Consider the following 27,280-nt stretch of genomic DNA (forward strand, 5'->3'; position numbering starts at 1 on the left):
AACACACCAACTCCAGCAAATCTAGACAGTCAATTAGTGAATTGATCACCTTAAAAAGTAATATTAGGTCAGTTAGGATTCTTCTATCAGAAAGTCTTGAAAGATTTGCTGAAGACAACAATTGATTATAATTAAATAAAGCAGCTGGAATATGAAGTTAAAAAAGAATATATTTTAGAAATTTCTTCTGGACGCGCTCGAGTGAATCAGAATGTACACGATAATGGAGCGACCAGACTGGAGAAATATATTCTAAACGACTTCTAACGTATCATATATCTTTATTCGATACATTTGCAATTTATGAAGCCATTTCGGTTGGATTCCGAAACATCCCGAACGGATAACTTGTCAAATACTTACAAATATGCTCTTTTTATTTTGTAGTTTTATTTTTGTATTTTTTTGTTTACATTAACAAAATAGTTAATGTAAGCCGATAGACATTTATAAATTATCATTATTTATCTATCCGCAAACAATGAATAAAATAAATAATTTGAAACGATTAAATTTTTTTAAATATAATATTTTTCAATAAAAATAAAGATGCTTGATCCCTGATTAACCTGATAAAAACTTTAAAGATTTATTGCGTTCATATATTTTTTTAAAGAACAGTTTTTACAGTATCTAAATTGACGATGATTCCAGAAGTGTTTTTTTGTAATAGAAATATGAATAATGTTATTTTGGAGAATTTAAAAGTGTCGTTTCCTAAATATATGACGGTGTGTGATAATTCATAAAAAAAACCAAAGGCCGTTGGTCCCGTAAAGGCGTTTTAACAAAGAGTAACTGTCGTGTGAGGTTTGATAAGTCCCTGACCGATTGTTTCAGAGTCTCCACTGGAGTGAGGCAAGGCTGCGTCCTCGCACCGCTTTGTTAATTCTACTGAAGGACTAAATTTGATGTAAATCAATACCAACAATTTTTGATTATGTCCAAATGCTTGCAGACTGGCTGGATTTCCTCCCTAGGGAGTTTTTGATATTTTAATTTATTTCAACAGAGAGGGAAAAATTTTTTAGAAGGGAATATGGAAGTCTAGGCATTTACAGGGCTTATGACTTGTCATTGGCTGGTTTAAGTGGCCACTTTATACATATTCCCTTCTCAAAAAAATTTCCCTCTCTGTTGAAATAAATTTAAATATGAACAACTCCCTAGGGAGGAAATCCAGCCAGTCTGCAAGCTTTTGGACATAATCAAACATTGTTGAATTACTACCTGGTAAAAGAAGAAGTATTAAAATTGGAAAATTGTTTTCAGGCGTTGCCTAGTAGGTGATTTGGTTCAGCCGCATGAATCTCACCCACGTGATAAAGGTTTCAGCTCTTTTACTTCACAAAAGTCAACAGATGGAAGAGTTGAGGAAATGTGGATGTTCAAACATGGGCAGAATGGTGAATGTTACACAGTGTGTAAAGTGGCCACTTAAACCAGCCAATGACAGGTCATAAGCCCTGTAAATGCCTAGACTTACATATTCCCCTACCAAAAAAAATTCCCTCTCTGTTGAAATAAATTTAAATAAATCAATACCGTTCATTACTTGGGTTGCGATAAACATGCGGTTCTCTTCAAAAATTTCTTTGGACAGGAAATTATTAATAGGCTGCTGAAAAAATCCACTCGTTTAGGGCTAAAAATTCAAGAATTATGTACAATAAGTCCTGTCTTGACCCTTATCCCCATAACAATGGGCAATATATCGAGAAAATGAACGGTATCAGCTTGAAAGGTAACACAACTGAAGCAGGTCTCATGCACAAAGACCTCGCAATTTGCCTGGATTTTCCAGAGTTACCTTATGCACGCTATCTGAAACTCGGTACTTGGCTACTTGGCTACAACTAAATGCCGACAGTTAAACCATAACCTCAGTGAAACTATATGTATGCGAATCGTGGCACCTTTTACGCATAGTTTTAATCATTGGACTACCGAGTTTTGAGAGTAAGTCCTTGCGAAGAATATCTGGTATGAGATTGATTTAATTACAGTGATCGTAGTACAAAAACAGACGCAGAAACTTACTGTAATGAGTGTTATAAAGGTTCAGCGGTGGATATTTGCTTCGAAGGCCTTAAAAGAGATACCCGTCAATATTCTTAACTTAAATCCTTTTAGACATATTATTAACGCCCGTTTTATCTGCGTGTTCAAAGTATTTCAGCATCATTTTATGTTAATCATGATCACTTCAAAATGGCATTAGTTGTATTTGTTGAAAGTAGTTTAATATGTGTAGAATTCTAAAAAACAAATAGAGCGATTCAGATTTATTTAATGGTAATGTAACAATAATATGTTTTGTTCAAAGCAGTTAAAATTCTTTTATTATTTTATTAACAATGTTCCAGAGTGAAGATAAGTGTGTCTGAAGAAGATGGCGCCCTTTCGTCCCCGGGCCATTATGCGAGTATTGGTACTAGGACTGTTCATCTTCATGGCCTTAATTTGTCTGGAGATCTCAACTGTCTTCTCCTCCTCAGGTCTAAGACATTTCTTCAAAATAAACTGTATTTCCTTAATGGCTCAGAGCATCTATTTCGTGATACTTCTATAACATTATGAACTGAAAACAAATTTCCAAAGAAGAAATAATTTTTTGAGAGCGCATAAACAAAAGCCAACTAAAAGTGAGCAAATTAATGAGGGTAAGGACGCGTGGAAAAAGTCCATAGTCAATAGTAAATATTTTAAAAATGAAAACAAAACGTAAATTAGCATAAGTCAAAAAGATGTTTGTGTGAAGGACACTCGTTTTCTAAAGACTACTTATAATATTCATCCGAAAATTTTAAATATTTTTCTTTTGCATATATATAGGAGTCTCTCATTTAGGCTCAATCCTATTATTGAATAATAATCTACATCATTCTGGTAATGAGGATTATATAGTGAATAGATTTTTAATAAATATTTGGGTTCTTATAATTTACGCAAATATTTAATTTTGAGGGCCATTTTCAACGAGTTGTAAATAACTCACTATTAGAAAATGGGAATCAAGTTGGGGTAGAGTGGGATTCGAACCACGGACCTTTGATCCGCGAGTCCAAAACACTAGCCACGGGACCACAACCCGATTCACAATGTAGTTTAAAACTCTACGAGTTCTTGATGTAAGACAATCTTATGTAAGAAATTTTTGGATTGAAACCCATAAACACTGAGATACCCTAGACAGGGTACACCATGCACACGAAACCCGAAGTTCTGTGAGGAATGACTTAATGATGCCTAGAGCGCGTGTAACGGTGTTTCAAAGGTCTTTTATTTTTAAGGGACCAAAGCTTTATAACTCAGTGCCTTACATCTAGAAAACCGAAAGTAGAACATGTTTTGGGAAAAAAATTGGCAAATGATTGATTGACATGGGAAGCAAAGAGTCAGAAAATTTGTCGACAATTATAACTTTATTTGTATCTTTATGTTATAACCATTTTTTATTTATTTATTTTTACATATTTATTACAGCAATTTACAATGAATAATTTATACAACAAATTAATTAAGTGGTAAAAGTAAACATGTATATATGTTTTTTTTTGCTGGTGGTTCATCTCAATATACTTTTATAAATATTATATTCTATACATACTTATTTTATTATGTACATACTTATATATTACATTCGTGTTTATAATATCCGTGGACACTTTTGCAAATACGACCCAATATTTTTTTTTTGCCGCAACATATCGTTTTCTTAGAACAGGCATTGCCTATATAGGAACCGATAGATCCCCTCAAGTATTCCGCAATACCGCACCCCTTCGCTTGCTTGATTTATCTTTAGTGTTTAAGTAGAATATTTGTTTGAATTTGGCTTTTGTGATTTTTCTAATATATAAATAAGTAAATAAAATAGACCTGTTTTGAATCTTTATTTTATTTATTCCAGAAGGAAAAAAGGGGAAAGATGACTTCCTTGTTCCACATTCGTCTGATAATTCAAAGAACGCCTCTAATCTTGGTAAGACGTCCTTCCAGTTAAGGAAAAGTTGACTTGGTTTCATATGACCACTACGGCGGTTTTAATGTTGCAGGTCTAAATGAAGTCGTTCTGTCCCAGGTAAAAAAATTAACCGTTTCTGAAATAAAGCGGAACATACTAAATTATAATCTGCAGCAGACGGTCCTGAACGAGGACATGTTTGGACCTCTTGAGAGTGATTCTGTTGTCATTGTTATACAGGTAAATTAAAAGCAGATATTTCAACCCTTGGTGAAAAACCTCTTTGATACAGAAATATGGAAAACGCTTGTTTATTTGGTCGGTTATTGAACAAAAATATTTTTTCAACTATTTCTTTAAATCTGTATTTCTGTCAAGTAAAAGAAGTTGGTTTGAAAATATTGCTCCATGGCAATAATTTATTTATTTTATTTATTCATATTTTTTGCTTACAAACTATAAATTAATAATAAAAATAATGTGACCTCACTGGGGTTTCCCGTGCCGAGGACACTTAACAATTTAGTTTTTTTTTATTACATTTGAGAATAAACAAAGAAGACTCACTTAAAAAACAAACTTAATTAACAAATATTCAGACAGTTTTAAAAACAAGGTATTTATATACATCTATATTATTTATATTACAAAACACACAATGAAAACAACAAAAGCCTAACATAAGCCATACAGTTGTGGAGCAGTTGATTCAGCATTGGTATGGGCGAATGAGACAATCCATTTTACTTCTACCTAGCTCCACTATCCATTTTTTTATAGCCTTATCATCATTATCTTTCCATACCTAATGGTGTATTGGGTACTGAGCTGGTACACCAATCGCCTGTTCGTACGATTTATTGCCGATGGTTTGCAATTGTATATTCGTTTCGAACCCGTTGACATAGTTGAAGCACATTCGAGCATATCTCTTCATGGACAAAAAAACATGAACTTCTCATAAATCCAACAAAAAACATAAATTGTACTTGTTGGTAGTAAAAAAATGTGTTCAAAAGTTAATTTTTTCCACACTTCCTCTTTTCAAAATAGATGGTACAGAAATTCCATTCACGACTTCAGTCAAAAACTTAAGTATTATCATTCATAAGCATTTAGAGTGGCACGATCAGGTTAACGAAGTTAGTCGTAAACTTTATAAAAGAATACAATATTTGTTGCCAATTAATGTTAAGCAAACATTAGTCCGGAGCTTACTTCTTCCACTCCTTGACTATGCAGATGTATGTTATCTAGATGCTAACTCTGAATTACTTGATAAGTTAGAACGATTGTGGAATATTTGTATTCGTTAAATCTTTGACCATTGCAAATTCCACCACATAACTGAATATTACACGCAACTACACTGGCTCAGTATCAGGCATAGAAGAAACATTTACATTCTAACACTTATTCACAATATTTTGAATAATCCAAGTTCGCTTGTTTATCTGAGAGAGTTCTTCCAATCTTCCTATCACAACACGGACTATCTCTTCGTTTTAGTAACAAGAGAACCCTTTTAATACCCTTTGTCACTATCTAAATATTGTTGTTCTTTTATCATTCTTGTTTTCTTCCTATCCCCTCTTCTTTCTTCACAGTACAGTGTTATTTTTTTAGTTAATCTTTGTTTTTCATTTTTTATCAAATCATAAAATTCGATAAGTTCATCTTGTAATTTTCTCAAACTAAACGGTTTGGTAGGTATGAAGAATTTGCTTAAAGGCAATATGCCCGCCGTTATATGTATATGTATTGTACATATATTTAAAAAAAAAATGTCTTGCTTGTGTTAAGACAGATGAAAAATACTGTTCTGTGTGTGAAATAGAATTAAAGCTTACAAGTTATTTAATAAATAATATTCTTGGCTTCATTTACGGCTGTCATTTTTTTCAATAAAGGAATTGGTATTTAAGACCATTTATTTAAAGTGTTTAGTTCTTCTTTTTCTGAAATTCAAAAAAAAAAAAAATTTATCGACCAATATTTGATCAAATATAGGAATGCTTTATTAACCTTTTTCATTTTTTTTCCTTGCAGGTGCACAGCAGAATCGCGTATTTGAGACATTTGATAGAGTCTCTAATTCATGCTGATAACATCCACAAGGCTTTACTCATCTTCTCCCATGACTATTATGACGAAGATATCAATAAACTCATTCAAAGCATATATTTCTGTAAAGTAGGGTGTATTTATAAATGATTCATTAATTTTATCATACGAAAGTCTGGCAAAAACTAGTGCCTTCTATTTTTTTTCTCCTAAAACTTCTTGGCAGTAAAAACTGCCAAGAAATTAAAATGCAATAACATAAGTTAAAAACCCCATAATTGACAATAAATTTGCCAATGTGGTAAAAAGCATGGTCCTGCGTACTAAACAATTGACATACAGACGGTTTTACGGCCTCCTTATCTTCAAAGCGAATTCCACAATGAGCTTTAGATAGTTGCCCAAACAGATGAAAACCTGATGGCGCCAGTTCAGGGCTGTATAGGAGATGAGGCAAGACTATCCATTTAATTTTCAGTTGTAAAATAATTGTCATTACACTGCTTTTGGGGGAGAATGCGAAACAATGTCATCGACTTTCTGAATGCTGCATAGAGTCACTGCAGTCAACGGCCTGCCACGCAGCTTTTTGTCAGCCAACGGTGTTTGTCCTTCAGCTTCGTTACAGCGACAAACCCATAGTCTAACAGTGCTGACTTTAACGGTTGCATCTCCGTACACATTTACCAGTCTTTCATGAATGTGAATGGACGTTTCACCTTCTGCATTTAAAAATTCAATCACAGAACGCTGTCTTATGTAAACATCAATGTCGACCATATTACAAGTGACTGCAGTGTTGCCACTTGCTGAAACAGAAAGTCACTACGGCAATTGTTTTTAGAAGAAAATTTGAGAAATAGCGCGAAATTCAAATTTTCCATTTGACTAACTTTATTCAAGTAGAAAAAAATAGGAGGCGTATGTTTTTGACTAACCTTTGTACTATACAGTGATGGTTAGCAATCGTAATGGCAATTTTCATTAAATCCGCATCCAATCTGAATAAGAATTCGGAGCTATAGCTACAGTAGAACCACTCTATGACTTTAAGTAAGGAGACTAGTCTTCTTCCAACACTGCGTATTCACTTTAAATTCTCCTTTAAATTTAGCCTAAATATGCATATTTAAAAATCCTAGTTAAGTAACATTAATTATTTTTTAATCTAAAAATTTACGAATGTTTACATTTAAGAATTTGAAAAAAAAACTTTTACACAATATATCTCATTTCTATCGAATAAATTTGGTCATCCCAAGTTTTTGTTTTTGCAGGTGATGCAAATTTTTTTTCCACATTCCATACAAACACATGAATATGAATTTCCCGGAGAAGATCCAATGGATTGTCCGAGAAATATAAGTATCGATGAGTATGTAAGGATTTTTAATGAACATAATTAAAATCTTAACTTTAAATAGACTTGTATTACATAAATGTGTGTATATTTCTTGTTATCAGAATGGATGAGTTACTTGGGTTTGGCAAATAAATTGCGAAAATTCAGCTCAAGTTGTTTGTTGATATCGCGTTTTTGGCATTCAGTAAAATTATCAAAATCAATATAAAAAATCTCGCTACAAAATTAAAATGAAAACCAAACCAAAATATCCATAGATAAAGCTAATCAGTTATAGACATTTGAAGACTTCATTTCAAATCGATTATTTTTAACATCCACCCACCTTTCAAACAAAGATGCTGATTGTTACTTTATTTAATTATTTTTTTAGTGCACTTTTTTTATTTTTGCGGTTAAAAGTAAGTAGTTTATTTTACTTTCCATTTTTTGTCTATTCCAGAGCAAACAATCAAGTCGATTGGTCGCTCCATTAAGACGTGAAGGACACCATCATCATTCCTTCGCTTCGATCAGTCTTGCACTTTAGGCGCTAGTCCAGGGACTATGAAATATTTCAGTGTAAAACACCGTTTTAAATTAATATTTCATGCGAACCATGTTGAAAATAGAACCCGAGACCTCTTGCATGGTTGTAAAAAGCACTGACCTCTACATCACGACTAAAGCGATTTTACAAAATATAAATGAAAAAAAATACTCAGTCGTTTGAGACATATTCTTCAGCTTTAGTTTCCAGTTCTTTAAGCTATCCATATTACATATTTTAATATTTTCCAGGGCAATCAAGATAAATTGCAACAATGCTTTTTATCCGGATTTATATGGACACTACAGAGAAGCGAAATTTTCGCAAATCAAACATCATTGGTGGTGGAAAGCCAACCGAGTTTTTGAAGGACTTGAGGTGACTAAAGATCATAGTGGTAAATCAGCTGTTTTTAAGTTATTTTATTGGTATGAGATTTGCGTTCTTTTTTTACCTTGTTTATAATGTACAATGATATATCTACTTCAAAGGGATAGTAACTTATTTGTTTACTTTTATAAAAAGAAATATCCTACTCGTATTTAATTTACTTCTAATTTTTTTTTTTATAAAATTTATATGTTTATAAGGATCGGGTTTTTTGTTTCGGATGTGACCTGTTTTAGGAGCTTCTACGCATTTGCTCTAGTGACGAGGAAACCACAGAAACCCCAGCAGGAGAAGGCGGACCGTTGTCATTCGTCAATAGACCTTCCGATCCACTTGAAGAGTGTTCGGCATTTGGTTGTCCTGCTATCAGAGGCGGTTTCTTAGCATGCGCATAAGTGCAGTGCACTGCCAAGTTAAAATATGTGAAAATAAATTAGTAATTTTATTGATACAAAGAAACAGGGAGTTGTTGCAATATTATACTCATAAACATCATAATATTCAATACTAGCGCCAAAAGATTTAGTGAGATCGACTCTAGAAGACGATTTTCTCATCTTGTCTACGCATGCGCAATCGTCCCTGTGCATGTTCTGTTTTGTACAATTCTTTACCCTAAATTTGTATGAAATATGTAATTTCTCCTAAGATTGTCATTTGAGCGAGATAGACAACGCTTTATACCAGTGAATCGTGCGTTAGGGAGAGAAGATAATATACATACTTCGGGCATTGCCAACGCATGCGCAGATTTGAAGTTTGAAGCTCGTTTGCAATGTCACTTTGAACATGCGTAATGACATGATATTAGTACAAATTTAGTTGATTTAGTATAATATAACGTGCGTATAATGTTAGGGGAATTTAACGTCCCTGGTTCCGATGCGCGGGCTGTCGTCTGTCATACTATTGCCCGTTTATCACGTGAGACCTGTCTTATTGTCATAATATTATTGAACTTAATATACAATTGACAAAATGTAAAGAAATGCACTGCCCATGTTTTCGGTCAGGAGCCGCCAGTGCCTGCTATGATTGATGTGTTTTATTGTCTTTGCTAAATCTATCATTTATAATTTTATCTCCATTGACAAGTCCTTATTACTTATCACTTTATAAATATCGTGTAAATCTAGACTTCTGCATCATACCTCCAGTTGCATTCTCTGTAAACTGAAAAATATTATTATTGCATCAACAGATAAGGGAAATCTTGGGGGTAACATTATTACATGGCTAAGGTGTCGATCTCGGATAGCTTGACTATAGCTCATGAACCCACCATGTCCCGTCAGGACTCGCATCCTGCACGCTCCATTTTACTGAATTCAAAGACATGGTTAAAACATTTTTGTTGATGGATGGTACAAAAATTCCTGTAGATTCTGTTAAATAGAAATCATTTCAGAGCTGTGAAGTTCTACATCATATTTTTCTCTTGGCAAAACTTATTGGAAAGGCAGAAAAATCAAAAACTGTCATCTTGAGAGTTGCTTCTAGAGCCCGTTTTCGTCCCTTATTCCATTAGCAATAATTCCGAAGCGTCCTCATATTCAGTCAATGTATTTTCGATCATGTGCACAATGCTGAGGTATTATAATGTGTAACAAGCGTAAAGGTATAAAATGTGTTAAAACATGTTATTTGTGTCTAGAATAAGTGGAGGGAGGAGAAAGGATATTGACGCTTACCCACCCACTAAAAATGATGGCATGATAGCTCTTTCAGAGGATAGCAAATAAATATTACAAAATATTTTAAAAATAAGAAATTTGCTTATTTTTTTTTTATTTTACACTTTATATACAATATATATACATATAAGGACGGAAATTTGCCTTAAGGCAATTTCTTCCTACCTTCCCAAACCGTTCAGTTTGAGAAAATTACAAGTATATAAACATATTGAATCTTACAATTTTATACAAAAATTAAAAACAAAAATTGATAAAATAAAAACATATAAAAAATATCACTATACTATGAAGAGAGGAGAGGGGATGGGAAGGAAAATAGAAGGATAAAGGAACAATTTAAATATTAAGATAGTGACATTTCAATCTTGACTTAAATGTAAATAAAGAAGGAGCGTCTCTTACATTAGTGGGTAGATTATTCCACAATCGACCGGCTCTTACTGTGAAAGAGGAAGCAAGAAAATAAGAGCGACGACAGGGTATTAAAAGGGTTCATTCGTTACTAGAACAAAGTCCGTGTTTTGAAAGAGGTTGGAAGAGCTCTCTCAGATAAACAGGAGAAGTAGGATTATTTAAAATATTGTGAAGAAGTGATAGAATGTAAATGTTTCTTTTATGCCTGATACTGAGCCAATGTAGTTTATTTTATTTTATTTTATTTGGGAAATCAACAGTTTTACATACATATTTTTAGTAAACAAACAGATATAGTGTATAAACTCAGAACTAATGACAGATTTCCACATAGTATACAAAGTTAGTAAAGAAAATATTACATATCAAATAAATAAATACAATTTATACATATAAAAATGTTATTTTCATGTACTCAATAATCAAGGATTTTTTAAATATTTATTTTAAGAACATTAAGGTACTGTAAATTGGGCGGGATAAGGACAAAAATGCTTGAAGAGAGGATAAGGAGGGGAGGGGAGATGTAAATATTTATTATTATAATGTCTACTAAGTTCCATAATACATTTTTAGTGTAAATTTTAAATCTGACAGAGTGGTGTTTGTGTAATCTATATTTTTAAATTCAAATTGTTGTTATTAGAAACAGCTGCCGATACCAGGACAAAATTTTCAAGAGATCTGCTCGTACGGACAAACATAGCTTCTTGGAAACATCATTTGCAAAAAAATGCAGCAGAAAAGACATCTCGCAGAAATGACTCCAAAACAGTATTCAATGAATATTTAGGCCCTTGTAATCAAGCAATTCGTGACAGGGCTACGAAAATCTGAGAAAATTGAATACTCCGATTACGATCTCTAGGTGCAATGAATTTTAATGCCTGATGGAAAATTCAATTGTAAGAAAGAAACACTTGTTCTGATCTCAACCGATTTTAGCGATGCTAAGGTAGTTAAGATAGTATGCTACTATAAATAATTACGTAACAGAATCAAAATGAACTTCATCCTAAGGAAGTTAATTCCACTCGATCAAAGAATTTTCTCTCAAAAACTTTGTGGCCTAGTGTATGCCAATAATGCGGTTATTGACGATTCAGTCAGGGATCTTCAAGTCACCAAAAATAGGTGTAATAGATACTCCGAATGTATGGTCAAAATCAATGACATATTAGAAAATTGCTGACTGTTCGTCGGCAGTTCATGTTAGAACTACGGGATGCGAACCTGACTTGAGAGAATGCACAGGCGCCAGGAGTCCACCGAAGTGCATAGAGGATCTTTGTGGACGCCATATGCTTCAACAAGGGGACGGACGCGGAATGGTGAAGAATGAAAATGAACTGTGGCGGGCCGGATACCGGGCGTATCGGGCAATAGTGCTCGTGAGCTGGACCCCTACCCTTGATCATTTTTTGTAATTGCCCTTTTCTTGTTCACATTTTTGAGTTAATTTCTCAATATTTTTAGAACTACTTGTATCATTTAAAAAAAAACCTAATATTTTTTTTAACGTGCATGCTGTGGACAGTTATACAAGATTACTGACTTGTTTTCATTTTGTTTCGGATATGTCTATTTGAATGTTACTAGTATTTTGTTATTGTTCCAAAAATAAATGCACAAACTAAAGATAGGTCATTAGCCACTTGTTTTTATATATGTGTATATTATGTATATATCTGTAGGTAAATATATTAATCTTGATAATTTCCTCTAGGGTGGAGTCCGGCATTTAAAAAAAATTATTTTGTCCTATGCATTTATAATATTATTTACTTACATAATACAATATGTATTTCTATGTTTCCCTATTTTTAAAAAAATATATATTTGGACCCCTGTATTTAGTAGCCTTACGTGTCATGTACAAGGCTAAGATACTCGGAAAAAATCGTTTTTGTTTGTCTTGGAAATGGGATGTTCGATCACTGATTTTGGTTTATTACCTTTATGAGTCCAATCACCATTGTTGCAAAGTTCAAGAACAATGGCGCGTGATAACTACTTTTAACTACAGTGTGGATATCTGTTAATGTTGTTATGTTTACCCATTTGACTTGATCAATTTTTCAACCCGTTTCATTTATGTGGCAGGTCAAGTATTGTTTCTAGAAGAGGATCATTATGTGACGGAAGATTTTCTTCACATGCTGTGGTTGATGAAGGACGTAGGAGACCGCTACTGCCAAGACTGCAATGTGTTCTGTCTTGGCACTCACTTTAAAAAAACTAACTATAACTCAACAAGTGACAAGGTATGCTTCAAATATTATTTTGATTTAAGGATTGGAAAGCGGCCAATGCTACTGTGCCTATATCTTTTTCTCCTTGTCTATATCCAGGGTGAGATTCAGCTTCTTCCACAATTGCTTTCATTTGGCTCTTGTCTCTGACAATCCTACTCCCGCCTATTCCCACAAATTAGATCAATATCTTATTTGGTCTGCTTTTGGGCCGCTTCTACTAGTGCACTCACTCGGTTAGAATGAGGAATTCCACTGTTTTCTAATTTATTTATTTTTTATTAGCGTACTATTTAACTAGGCAAAAATATTTTTTTAATTTTTTTTTGTGCGTTATTTACAAAGATGTGATTTTTTAAAGTTACATTTATCAAATACCGCGCCAAAAGACTGTAATCAGTGTGTCACTTTTCAGTAGTGACGTCATGAAACAGTTGGCGTTCTTACTTTCACTGACCTGACAAGAATCTATGAAATATTGCTTTGATTACTTCATTTAGTTGACCGTAATTTGCTCATTTCTATGTTATGGTTGTTTTTACGAACGTTTCGATTTAGGTAAACCTAGAAAGTTGACATAATTTCTGGTTGAAATGTCAAATTATACTTTTTTTTCTATGGTCAAAACGTTGCGGGGGCTTTAAAGCGAAAACCGGAAATACGACACGTAGATATAAGAAGTGACGTCATTATTTACGATTTTAAAATGATTACTATTTTTAACATTTTTTATTTATTTTTGCCTGCGTTTTGGAGATATTTCATCCACACTCCAAATTTTTTAAATATTCACGAGTACACGAAAACATTTTTTAAATTTATTTCCGGATTGGGCTGGAATTCCTCATTATTAGCGCTCTGTCGTCGGCCATTCTTTCTACGTGTCTCACCCATCGCAACTTTAGAAATTTACAAAACCCGAAACTTGTTTATTTCTCTACTAAATCTTCTACTTACTTCCAAATAAACGTGGCAGGATTTTCTGCTAAAATTTGTTTCCCTTATTTTTGATAAGGCACCAATGAGGTTAGTAATAAGACAATGTACATAACATTATAAATCTTTTTTTTTAAATACCTAAATAACTAAAATTTTCACAGGTAGAGGTTGGGATCTGGCAGAGTACTATGCACAACATGGGCATGGCTTTGACAAGGAAAACGTGGGAGCGAATTTCGTCTTGCGCGATGACATTTTGTTACACGGACGACTATAACTGGGACTGGTCTCTCCAAGCAGTTATACAAGAATGCTTGTCGTCCGAAACAACTCTTAAAGTTATGGTCTCTAAGAGCCCACGGGTGTTCCACACGGGAGATTGGTTGGTACTGCTTTATTACTTTGATTGAGAAAGAAGCACTTCCACAATATTTTGAGTGTCTCTTAATATTTATATATAAGTAGGACTAGTCAGTAGTGTTGCCAGTGGAATGCAACTGGACGTTCGCAGCATTTTATAGACTTACTGCGATCCACTGATAGTTTGAACCCCAATCTTTGACTAGATCTATTAAAATTTTCAGGAAATAAATTTTGGCGCATTACAACAAATTTAAGACATTGCTGGCAATGGATTTCTCGTAGCTTCAAAAATTCAGCTTCCTGAAATAATTATTTGGAAGGAAAAGTTGAATTTTTGGGAAGTACAATTTTAATGATTAGTTTTTGTACGGTTCTTTAAGGCTGAATATGATTATTATAGGCTCTTCCCCGTCCAATTATTCCATAAGAAAGAGAAGACTGCAGGAACATGATCAACCATTTTGCTAGTGTTTGGATGAACATAACTAGTCAAACGTTTGAAAACATAGGTCAAATATCTCAATTTTTTAACATTTTTTTCAATATGATTAGTCCATTTGAGTCGACAGTCTAACGTAACTCCTAAATTTTTTATCGACTTATTAGTTTTTCGCAGTTAAAACATATTTCAAGTTACAGTATATATTAGGAAACATAATGTTTGAAGAGTAGGTAACATTATTTATTTATTAATTTTGTTCATTAACGCCCAAAAGGCAAATACAAAAAATAAAAATGAAATACATGCTAACATACTAAATAATAAACACAGAATATACAGAAAGAATATGTGAAATCAGTTAAAAAGGATATAATAAAAAGTTTTACGAAGTAAAAAAAAAATAATAATAAAAAAGACATGCAAGAAAAAACAGTAGGCATATAAACAAAAAATGCAAAGATATAAGCTTATGAAATAAATTCTGTAAAGCAAACAATAAATAAAGTGTTACGGTAAGCAAGAAAGACATTTTTAAGTAAATGAATAAACAAGCAAGCATATATTATCACGAAAAAATAAGAAATAAAAATATGTATCTATGAAATACGTAATATGTATTATGACGTAAATTAGAAAATAAGTAAACGAGTAACGTGCAACTATACAAAAGAAACATAAAAACAAATTAATATGACGAAAATATTCAGTGCATTTCGTTTGTTTCAGTGGCGTACATCAGAAAAAAGCTAACTGTGATAGCGGTGTGCAAATGGCAATATTACAAAAGATTTTGATAGAAGCAAGGAAGTACTTATATCCGGAGGAGTTGACTATAGAAGAGGTAGTTTTTTTCAGTCGCAAAGCATTGAGGAATGGTGGTTGGGGCGATGTCAGGTAATCAAATGGGTTATTATTATAAATTTTATATTTGAAGCTCTAACTTTGTGGTTATTTATTAATTTTACAGGACATACTATTTCTTCCGACCAACCAATAAAATAATAGTTCAATTTTTATAATTTAATAGAAAATAATGATTAAAAAGCTAAAGATATAAAGAAATACAAATAAACGTATTTGTTTATAAATTATTTTAAATCAAAACTATTACTCAATGAAAAACAGGAAAAAAGAAAGAAGAGGAAAGGATGAGAGATTAAGGAGGAGAAAAGAGGTGTTTCTTCAGACGTGATTTAAACAGAGATAATGTAGTAACATCTTTGATGGTGGATGGGAGATGATTCCACATTCGAGCCGCACGGACACTATATGAGTTAGAGAAGAAAGAGGAATTGTGGATGGGTATTAACACTTTGAGTACCGGCCGAATACACATAGAATTTACCCTGTGCCCGGCCCATTTTTCTGAAATTTCACGCTTTGTGAAGGGTTTCTTATGTGTCATAATTATGCAAATGCTAGGTTAAATCAATTCTAACTTCTCATATTTATTTAAAACAATTTAATAAGTCATTTTCGCATGATAGTTTTACCAACATTGGCCTTTATGGAAAGCCACATTGCAATGTTCGCACTTATACCTACAGCGTCTCACTCCTTTTTTGTGCTTTGTATCCCGGAGCCTACGTAAAAACACGGGACCGGGACACAACGCGTGGTTATTATAATCACGTGTTTACTCCGGGATGCAAAGTGTTAAGAGAGTGCCTTGAGAATTAGAACGAAGAAAAAAATATTGTAAAGGAAAGTTGAAAGACACAATGGTATATAGTAGACTTGGTGGGAGTGGAAGAGGGAGAGAGGTGTTTATTATTAAATTTGATTCAGTGATCGTTAGAAAGAAGACAACTTTGTTATAAAAGAAATCAAGACTGGTATGTTTGTTGGCAGACCTAAGAATTCTGGGCAATAGGGGAATGAAAACCATAGTTAGTTCTATGGTTGTCGGTGTGAAAGAATTAGTTTTGTCTGAGGTTTCTAGTTGGGATATTTAATTTTGTCGAGTTCAGTAGTTCAGGCGCATCAATGAGTGAGTTGAGAATTTTAAATAAGACTAAAAGGACTAGGACTAGGTTATTCATTATACTCGTAATAAAATAAATAAGTTTTTAATCACATTAAAAAAAAAATCCACCTACCAGTTTTAAAGCTAAACAAGCTTCTTTCTCAAGGTTTACTTAACTTATGAATCCTTCCCTATTTTATTTAATCAGTATGCTGATAAGGAAATTAATAAATATAGTTTTTTTGTCTTAAAGGATGGTTATCGTTTATTTTTTTCTTATCATTAATCGCTTTCTTAATTTCTAAGGTTTCCAAGTTGTCTATTCTTGAAATTTTATTTTCAACAAGAAGTACTTTTAGACTATCTTAATTTTAGCTTTGAAACAGGTTGGTAAAAAAAAATAGTGGTTAAAAGCAAAGTTGTTGTATTTTGGAATTCATCATCATCATCATCAGCCGTATCTTGTCCAATGTTGAACATAGGCCTCCCCCTTTAGTCTCCATATTTCCCTATCCTGAGCCAACCGCATCCAACCACTTCCTGCAACTCGTCTTATGTCATCAGACCACCTTGTCTGAGGCCTGCCGACACTTATTCTACCCGTTCTGGGTCGCCATTCCAGGACTTTTTTGGTCCATCTAGAGTCTGTGATTCTGGCTATATGACCAGCCCAGCTCCATTTCTGGTTGGCAGCCCTATGGACCACATCGGCGATCTTTGTTCTCGCTCTAATCCATGTATTGGTTTTTCTGTCTCTCAACGAAATACCCGAAATACATTCTCCTTTCCATGGCTCTCTGTGTCACTGATAATTTGTGTAAATTTTTTTCGTGAACACAAAAGTTTCACAGCCATATGTCAGTACAGGGAGAACACAAGCATCAAAAAGTTTCTTCTTTAAGTAATGTGAATACTTCGGAGATTTTAGGATAAATGAGAGCTTACCAAAGGCGGCCCATGCTAAACCTCGCCTTCTTTCTATTTCTACCTGTTGGTTATCTTTGCTGAGCTTTATTTCATGTCCTTAGTATACATAACTAACATTAAATCCATCAAAAACTGAACAACTGTGGGTGGCTTCAGCCAGACGAAAGAATTTGATCCAGGATACGGCTCTACCCAATGTAGGGAGTACCGCTTTACCCACCGTTAAACTACTGGGAGTTTTACTCAATTCTGACCTATCTCTTGACGCTCAAATTAGTAGAACGATAAGTTCATGCTTCTACCAGCTGAGACAAATTAAATGCATACGCAAAAATTTGCCGGTTGATGCCGCCCGTCAATTAATAAATGCGTTTGTAGTGTCTAGAGTCGATTATTGTAATGGTATCTATGCAGGTCTACCAATGAACAAAATGACTCGCCTACAATCTGTATTGAATGCCGCAGCGAGACTTATTTTCGGAATCTCTAAGTTCAGTCATATCACTCCACTACTTTGGGAACTACACTGGCTACGTTTTCCACAGAGGGTCGAATACAAACTCTGTTGGCTTATGTATAAGTCACTGCACAACTCGGCTCCGGAATATCTAAGGGAACTATGCATTCCAGATGAACTAGCTGACAGGCGTCTCACGCTTAGATCAGCTACGTCTACGGCGAGAGGAAAAGTTATTATACCTCTACGCAAACAGCGCACTAAATTTAGTGAACGCGCATTTGCGGTCGCAGGTCCTATGGCATGGAATGCTCTCCCAGCAGAGGTGCGAGGCTGTGAAAGTGAAGTGATGTTTCGGAAAAAACTTAAAACCCACTTGTTCTCTAAATCATTTGAATAAATCCGTAGCACGTGACAACAAAATAAATTATTTTAATTAAATTGCAAATTTAAAAGCTTCAATTAAATTAACTTAACAATAGAATCACCATGTAAAGCGCCCTTGAGGTATTTTATTACGAAAATGGCGCTATATAAGTTATCCATAATAATAATAATAATAATAACTATCAATCTTTTCAATTATTTCTCCATTTGATTATCTTTGCCGAGGTTTATTTCATGTCCCAAGTATACATGACTATCAATCTTTTCAATTATTTCTATATTTATTTTGGTATTATTATTAGTTAATTTTATAATTTTAAAAACAGTAAACATTATTAAGAGCCTCTTACTAGACCAAAGTTCTCAATTATAATTCTAAAAATCTATTATTAGCATATTTTAATTTTGTTTTTCTTTTATATTTCTTGTCTTTTCTTTTCATGGTCATGTCATTAACTATTATTAACTTATTAATAATTAAAAAAGGAATGGCTCACGCTTAGACGCTAAAGTTTTTGTGGGCATTTTTTCCAATTTATGTTATGGCTTAATTTTAATATGTATTTTTTTTATTAACATATTACAACAGAGATGACGAACATTAAAGAGAGGGTAATATAGAAGTCTAGGCATCTACAGGGCTTATGACCTGTCAATAGCTGGTTTAAGTGGTCACTTTACATACTGTGTAACATTCACCATTTTGCAAATATTTGAACACTTGTGGCCACTTAAACCAGCTATTGACAGGTCATAAGCCCTGTAGATGCCTAGACTTTTTTATTACCTTATCTTCAATGTTCTTCATTTCTGTTGTAATATGTTAATATAAACAGCTCCCCAGGGAGATGAATCCAGTCCTTGTCTACGAAAATTTGGACAAATTCAAAATATTGTTGATAAATCCATCTGGTCCATGAAGAAGTATAGAAATGGAAAAAATAACATTTTTGGGCGTTATTATTATTATGGTTGGATCATTTATATAGCGCCATTTTTGTGGATATCACCTCAAGGGCGCTGAATATGTAGGTTTAGCGTTGCTTAGTATGTAGGTGAAATAATTCAATTAATTTAACTTCACAAACATCAACAGATGAAAGAATTGAAGGAATATAGATGTTCAAATATGGGCAGAATGGTGAATGTTACACAGTGTGTAAAGTGGTCACTCAAACCAGCTATTGACAGGTCATAAGCCCTGTAGATGCCTAGACTTCTATATTACCTTCTCTTTAATGTTCTTCATCTCTGTTGTAATATGTTAATATAAACAGCTCCCCAGGGAGTTGAATCCAGTCCTTGTCTACAAAAATTTGGACAAACTCAAAATATTGTTGTATTTTTTTAATTGGATTTTTGTTAATATATGTATGGAAAAATAAACAAATAAAAAAAATAAAATTGTACAATTAAATAAATAAATTGTTGCTCCTATTGTATTGTGACTACTTTTACTGTGCTAGAGATTAATTTATGAATTTTATTTTTTAGGGATCAAGAATTATGTATCAATATTGCTAAGGAAGCAAAGACTGCGAACAGAAGGAGGCAAAATATTACTGTAGATATGTAAATACCGAAACTAAACGATTTAACGTAGGTAAACAAACTTTTTCAATTGGGTAATTTATCTAAAAATTTACAACCGATGTAATTGTAAACAAAATACTTCTTGCAACAAAAACGTTACCAAATGGGCAATGACTTGACTAAGAAAACAATTAGAAGACCGACTACCGTAAAATGATAAGGTGATCTTTTTTAATGGTGCGTATAGACATTTGACATAATATGCTGAATGTCGATACGTTTTAAATATTTAAAATGAATTTAGAATAATTAATTGTATTTTCAAAATCAAAATGGATATTGTTGAGAAATGTGTTAATATATAATTTTTTTTCAATGTGTCACTAGAAAAACGCGACATGTTTGGCATTGATAGTTGTTAAGTCAAAATGGTGACGATGCTCTAAAAAAAATTAACGGGCAGGAACAAAATGGAAAATCAACATGATTCGTGACGTATTAGAGGCGTGGTCAATGTAATGACCGTTTTTGCGGAGTTCAAAATTACAAATGTTACTAATTTATAATTTTTTTACTAAACAGTATTTCAAAGGCCTTTATTACTTTAAAAATGCCAAAATGTGATATTTACCCGCACAACATGTCTTAATAAAACTGAAAGTTAACTTATAAATTCTATTCCGTTTATGTTCTTTTTTTTTTTCTTTTTTTTTATTAAATAATTATTTTTTTTACAAAATACATTTTTGGGAGTTCGTTTCACATTTTTTTATATTTTTAAAAGTAAGTTTCAAAGTAAATTAAAACAAAGTAAATTAAAATTAAAATTAAAAATAAACAAGGTAAACTAAAAATAAAAAATAAACATTCTTTGGTATGGAGTCTAGGAAGGGGTGAGTCTTAAATGTTTTTTAATTTTAGTTTTAAAAGTTTGATAATTTTTTATAGATTTTAAGTTTTCCGGAAGTTTATTAAAGTTTTTTTTACCTATGTACGTATGATGGTTTAACGCTGCTGTTGTTTTACATCTGTGCAAAATTAAATTATTAGAAAATCTAGAGTTACTTGAATTTAGCACTTCAATTGTTTTTTCTTTAAAAGTTTGTAAGATAGAGGCTTTATTAAAAATTTCTTCAATTGTTGGTATATTAAGTTCTTCGAATACTAGTTTTGATGGGTAAGTTCTGGGCTTTTTAAGAATTAATTTTGCAATCTTTTTTTGAATAATAGAGAGTGATTTTAACTTTTATCTGTTTTCAATGCAGCAGCAAGGCTTATTACGGGAGTAAAAAAATATTCTCACATCTCACATTATCTTAGAGATTTGTCCTGGTTAAAAAGCCCAGAGAGAATAAAATACAAGCTTTGCTGGACAGTATTCAAATCCCTCCATGAAATGGCTCCAAAATATTAAGGAAAATACATGTCAAAGAAAATCTACTGTTAGGTCAGCATTTGATTCAGGAAGAGGAAAACTTATCGAAATCCGGCGCTCCCAAACACTTGATTTGGAGATCGTGCTTTTGCCGCCGCCGGCCCGTCTGCCTGGAATCAATTGCCTTCAAACTTACGAATCATCGACAGTCCTAGTCAGTTCAGATCCCAACTAAAATCCCACTCCTTTAGACTATCATACCCTCAATTTTAAATCTGGAAATATAATATATCACTTTAGTTTAGTTAGAATGTAAGTTAGGTATACAATTGTAAAGCGCCCTTGAGGTGATTTTTTACAAAAATGGCGCTATATAAATCAGCTGAATATTATTATTTTTATTGGCTAGTCGATTCTTGATGTTTCCAAAAACAAAGAAGAATTTACTGGCCTCACTAGTTAGTAGGTAAAGATGCCCGGCATTCCACGTAATCCCGGTAAGACGAATTGTGTAAAATTGCATCCAATAATAATATGATTTGCTTGAAATAAGTGTCACACCTTAAGTTACACAATTCATAAAATAATGTATTCCATATTCAACACCTTACCTAGAGAAACGTCTTAATTAAGCCAAATAATGTATTCTTTGTCCCAAATTAGTTTAGGTTTGCCCATTGACTTTATTATGCAGATGAGTCCGGACTTGTGCCATTATCACCTTTATATTTACGAAAGATAATGCCGACTCGAAAAGATATTTAAAAGAAAAGTTAAACATAGCAAAAAAAAGTTATTTGTTTTTTTTGTGCATATTTATTTATTTATTCATTCAAAATTACACTAGTTTAAATATTAATGAACTTATTAAGGCTTTTTAGGCTATGCCCGTGTCAAGCCACAATAAATAACAATAAAAATACATAGTAAAGTTAATTAGATCAAATTATAATGACATAAAATAACAATCTAGAAAAAAAGGTAAGTGTAATAAATAATAAAATTCCAAAGAATACAATGCAAAAAAGATAATCATAAATAATTTTTAAAATATAAATTATACAAAATAAGAATCACACATAATCAAATAAACAAAATAGTGGTATCATTAAAATCAACAAAATAAAAGTAAAATATATTAGTATTAAAAAAAAAACAAAATGAGAGTATCATTGAAATCAACAGAAAAAGAATATATATATATATAAACATAATTGAAATGATAATTGTGATATGTTTTCTAGAAACTCACTCAATACTACAGTAAGAAATATAAAAAATAGGAGCAATAAATCATATGCCAAATAATAGTACGTGCTAAATTAAATTATACAAAAATACATAATAATAAAAACATAAAATTTCAATATATAAAAAGCAAATAATAAAAGTTTGGTCGTATGTTTCGAGCAGGTAAAAAAATATTAGCGCAATTATACTGTGTTAGAAAATAACTGCACTAATTAAACAGAGCTTGTAATTTAATTTACTATTTATTTATTCCAATATTTACAAAAAATATTTTAACTAGGTTGCGTGCATTTCAGCTATTTAGGTGAAAACCTGCGTTGTGTGGATATGTGTCAGTTCTTAAAAGGCTGTGCTATAAAATTCCTTTACACGTGGTGATGTAACAAAGTGTTACCTCAAGCAAAATATAGAATATTCTGAAGTTCAGATATTTAAGGGTACAGAAGAAATCTTCACCAAAAACGAAAAACTAGTTATTTATGCCAAAATAAACCCTACTTAAAAAACCTACCTACCTAAATAACAACGTAATTCAAAACCGTCTCTAAATCTTGCAAAAACCGATTTCATATTTCGTAATTACAAATTTCACAATTATTTAAAAAAAAAGTTTTTCAAAAAATATCACCATAACTTCTTTAATTGAGATTACTAAGTTTGCTTCCAATACCTTCATTTGAAAAAAAACAAATGGATATATTATTGAATAATCTCTTTTTCATAATTTATTTGAAATAATAATGTATGCCGGTCATATTACTAGCCAATAACAGACAGTACACGAATATCTTCGTTTTTGTCTTTTTCACACAAACACCGGCCACAAAACAGCGTCATTATTATTAAATCTATTCGTGTGCTCTTCCTTATACAGTAAAACAAATTGATTGTGGTACTGGCATCACTTTCATTCGCATAACTATTCTTCGCCTGGTAAGGATAAATATTTTTTGTATTAAAATCCGGTATATTCATACAAATTTAACTCTCCAAATCCTATGTGAAAATGTAAATTTGAAAGTTAGAAAAAATACAGCGTCATCATTTTAATAAATAAGAGAGATATATCAAGTCTTGTATCCTGCGTAGATTCGTTTTACACCACAGCCACGCAGGAATAAATGAATAAAGTAATTATCAAATATGATGTTTTGTTATAACTATACCAAAAATAGTTATAAAAATAAATCGCATCGCACTCCCACTGTTGTATGACTAAATTTGGCTGCTTTGAGTTATGAATGAAGTTTAATATAATTTTTTTTCATAAATGAAATAAAATAAATAAAACAACTTTGTTTTTAACCACTAATTTTTATTTTTCACCGACCGGTTTCAAAGCATTAACTAATAGTTACGTATACCTTGACGAAGAAGCTTGTTTGCTTTGAAACCGGTCGGTGAAAAATAAAAATTAGTGGTTAAAAACAAAGTTCTTTATTTATTTTATTATAATGAATAACCACAAATTTAGTGCTTCAAAAATAAACCTTATAATTTTTTTTCTTTTACGTACTTCTACGGATTTTTTTGAGCGAGATGTACTACAAACATCAATATTTAAATGAAATCTCTCCAGTAAAATATTGTGAAAAACAATGCAGTAACTGTGATATTCTCATATTTTAACAGTCAAATTTGCAAATACTACAAAAAATACTGGGCATTATAATATCAATATAACGTAAGTTATTTTTGTTTTCCTGCAAAGCTGCCTATTTCGATATATCACAGTGTACAGGGGGTGCGATATATCATAAAGTTAAATGTAACTACAAATGACACTCTTTTCCTGAATCACGTAAAATTACTTAAATATGAAAAGTATTACACAAGTTTTTCTTACATTTAAATCAAAGTAAAATAATAATAATCAGAAATTATAAGCGCTAAACATGCATCCCTTGTAAAAGAAAAAAAAACCCTTGGTACCTACAACGCACATACATGTGCATCTACTATCTCCCAGGGAACAAGCAACTGTGAACCAAATGTTTTTACAGTTATGTACTAGGAAAGGGACAATATACCCTGTATACCTAAAACACCGAGCATTCGAGTATCGGTCACCGCTTTCGCCACCTTGTTAACCATAATAATATGCTAAGAATGCTATCTTTGTTTAGTTTTTTATCGTTTACTTTTTGTGCTGTTGCATGTTTACTAAATTTGCCGAACTTATTAGTTCTTTAAATAGGTGCGAAGGTTTTCACGGTCACTGTTATCAATATTATGTATCTTTTTTGGGTGATACCGTGTATGTTGGATTTGATCCGACGTTTCGGCTACCATTGCAGGAGCCATCTTCAGGGAAAACTGTGTTATTAGTTCTTTGCTCGACGTATTATCAATGTAGTTTTTCATTGTAAACTTATAAAACTCATTCTTATATTGCTGAAATTCCACTAGTCGATGCGTTTTGTAGCTGCAAGACTTTTTGTGATGTTATCTTTCATGTTATATCAAAATTTAACTTCAACTGTAAATGGGGTCTAGATTTTTAACCACCCAAGCGCTGTAGCTGAAGGACATGTAATCTAGATTCTATTTGTAAACGGTTATTTATAAAGTAAAAACACTTCTTATTCGTTTTCTTGTGCAGTGTACATGGGGGCTAGATTTATAATCGTCCATACGCCATATAGCTGCAAGACGTATTGTTATTTAGCTCTTATATCATTATTTAAACTACCTTAATGGAAATGGGAACTAGAATCCCAACCGCCTATGCGCTCTGTAGCTGCAAAGCGTGTTGGGATGCTAATTGTAAATTAGGATGGGCCGATAATTTTTTTTCTGAAGTTTTCAATGGAAGGGGTCTAAAAAGTTGCATTTTGAATTTCTCGGAATGCAAAAAATATTGAACACTACTTTTGACTCTCAATCAGAGCTTGAGATTTTCCAAAAAGGCGATTTTTTTCGGTTAACCGCCTGTCATTTCGTTTTTACGTAAGAAAATCAGTCCAATTAAATTTTATAATTTACATCAAACTTTATTAAATAAATATTTAAGAAGAAATATTGACAATGATATTATTTCTCACCTTTGTAATATATGTCGTCTCCAAATTTGTATAGCATAATAATTTAAACGTAAATAAACTCTAAACTCTAGACACTATGAACGCATTTATTATTTATTTACTAATGCATACGAGATTTTCAAAACATTCTTTAAATTCGGCTTTCTCAGAAATTTTAAAGTTTTTATGTAGGTTTATTTATTAAATTGATTGGAAACCTCTGGTAACCGCTTGGTATAAAATAAAAGGATTTTCATAAGTTATATAAATGGTGCAAGAATTGGTGTTTGGAGTAAATATTAGCATCATGATGTCTAATAACCTCTTTTTTATTGTTTTACTTGGGAGTGTAGTGTTGGTGAGTTATATATTTTTATTTCATCATCAAAAACTCTTAAAACTAAGTACAATCTATTCGTGAATTAAAATTACTTTAGTTTAATGAATAACTGATTAGATTTACTCTTAGCCTTATATCGATTGAAAAATTATTTTAATAAAAATGTGGACTCGTTATTATTAATATTGGCGCTCGACTTGTTTAAGATAAAACAATTTGTTTTTAATTTTATAGACGCACACTTACTTTTATTTTTTAAGGTTGCTTCTGATCTCACAACAATATCATTTAATCCAATCACTCGGCAAATAACCAGAGATGGGAAGGCATGTTTAAAAGAAGGTTTTATGTGTGAGACTTGCAAAATAGTCTCCGAGTGTATAGACCTCGGAGGAACATTCCTCAAGCAAGAGGTTTACACTTGTGATGCAAGCAGCTGCCTTACATCCACTGGAAACTGTACAGAAGAGCCAAACCCGGAGTGTGACGATAATATAAACAAGTATAAATTAATCTGCAGGCAATTGGGTGTCTTTCCACATCCCTTTAATATGTGTAAGTATCTGATGTGCGTGCCAGGCTCTGATATCGCGATCAACCCTGTAGCTGTGGAGCTGTCTTGCTTGGCTGGCTATGCTTTCGACCCTCTCACGGGGCTCTGCCGAGTGAAGTTACCCGACGAAGAGTGCCCGATGCTTATCGAGCCGTGCGCTACTCCGACTCAGCGAGGCGGCATTCCTGGCCACCCCAGTATGTACTACATCTGCCTGAAGAACGACGACAAAATCTCTCTCCCCCAGTTGTTCGTCTGCCCTAAAGACCAGGTATACAACGAGACGAAGAAGGGTTGTGAAGAAGCAGCCCTTCCCGACTCCGGTCTCGACGCAGAAGGAACGTGCTTGGCTAAAGGATTGTTTTATTCTTCAAGCAGTTGCTTTGATTTCATCGAATGTACAGCTTTAGGCGGACTCCCGGCAAAGCGAGCATGTGCTGCTAAAATGTACTTTAGTTTAAAGTTAAAAAGATGTGTTGATTTCACGTGTACCCAGGTTTAAAAAAATCCAAATGATTCAATTGATTAATTAATTGTTGTTAAAAAAACTATTGTTTTCACAGTGTACCTTCCCCAATTAAACGTAGAGCATTTATAATCCATCTTCCATGTATTTAAACAATTTGATCTATAACCCCTAATCTTTTAGAGCACAATCGTCCCGTTAAATCATCACGACCGGTTGATTTTTTTACAATCTGTTTTCCGTATTTTTAAAAATTAAAAAACTTATTTATATACCGCAGATGCTCGAAATTGCACCTACTCTGTTCCGGATACTTAGAATACGAAATTTTATGACATCAAGAAAAACATTTTGGAACACTTCGGTTTTCTCTATTTATTTGTATTTTTATTAGAAAAATATTTAAATAGCTAAACGGATATTTCTTTCTTTACAAAACTAAAAAAATATTCAGATCTCCTCTTTAGACTTAAAACTTTAAAATATTCTATTTTTTTAACTGTTAAATTAACTGAGATTAAATTAATCAGAAAAAATATTCATAATATTAAAGAGAAATACAATTTCATTTCATACAGGGGA

General features: G+C 32.6%; 1 protein-coding gene across 13 annotated transcripts; it reads left to right on the forward strand.

The window, feature by feature from the left end:
* The first annotated feature begins 626 nt into the window (after positions 1-626).
* On the forward strand, positions 627-26,834 carry LOC148278562 (alpha-1,6-mannosyl-glycoprotein 2-beta-N-acetylglucosaminyltransferase-like). 13 transcript variants are annotated; one of them, XM_088231220.1, is made up of 12 exons: positions 627-731; positions 2,367-2,498; positions 3,914-3,985; positions 4,059-4,207; positions 6,017-6,160; positions 7,309-7,406; positions 8,175-8,320; positions 12,528-12,688; positions 13,777-13,997; positions 15,147-15,314; positions 19,652-19,760; positions 25,940-26,075. In XM_088231220.1, exons 2-11 carry the CDS (start codon positions 2,393-2,395, stop codon positions 19,731-19,733), a joined length of 1,347 nt encoding a protein of 448 aa, XP_088087346.1. In that variant the 5' UTR covers positions 627-731; positions 2,367-2,392; the 3' UTR covers positions 19,734-19,760; positions 25,940-26,075. The 13 variants fall into 13 exon arrangements, with proteins under 13 accessions (XP_088087346.1, XP_088087352.1, XP_088087343.1 ...); XM_088231226.1 differs by having other exon boundaries at positions 629-913; positions 4,071-4,207; XM_088231217.1 differs by having other exon boundaries at positions 639-913.
* The last annotated feature ends 446 nt before the right edge of the window (positions 26,835-27,280 follow it).

This window comes from Micrasema longulum, unplaced genomic scaffold (genome assembly GCF_059751315.1).
Source record: "Micrasema longulum isolate JH-2025_06_02 unplaced genomic scaffold, ASM5975131v1 h1tg000861l, whole genome shotgun sequence".
Classification (NCBI taxonomy): Eukaryota; Metazoa; Arthropoda; class Insecta; order Trichoptera; family Brachycentridae; genus Micrasema; species Micrasema longulum.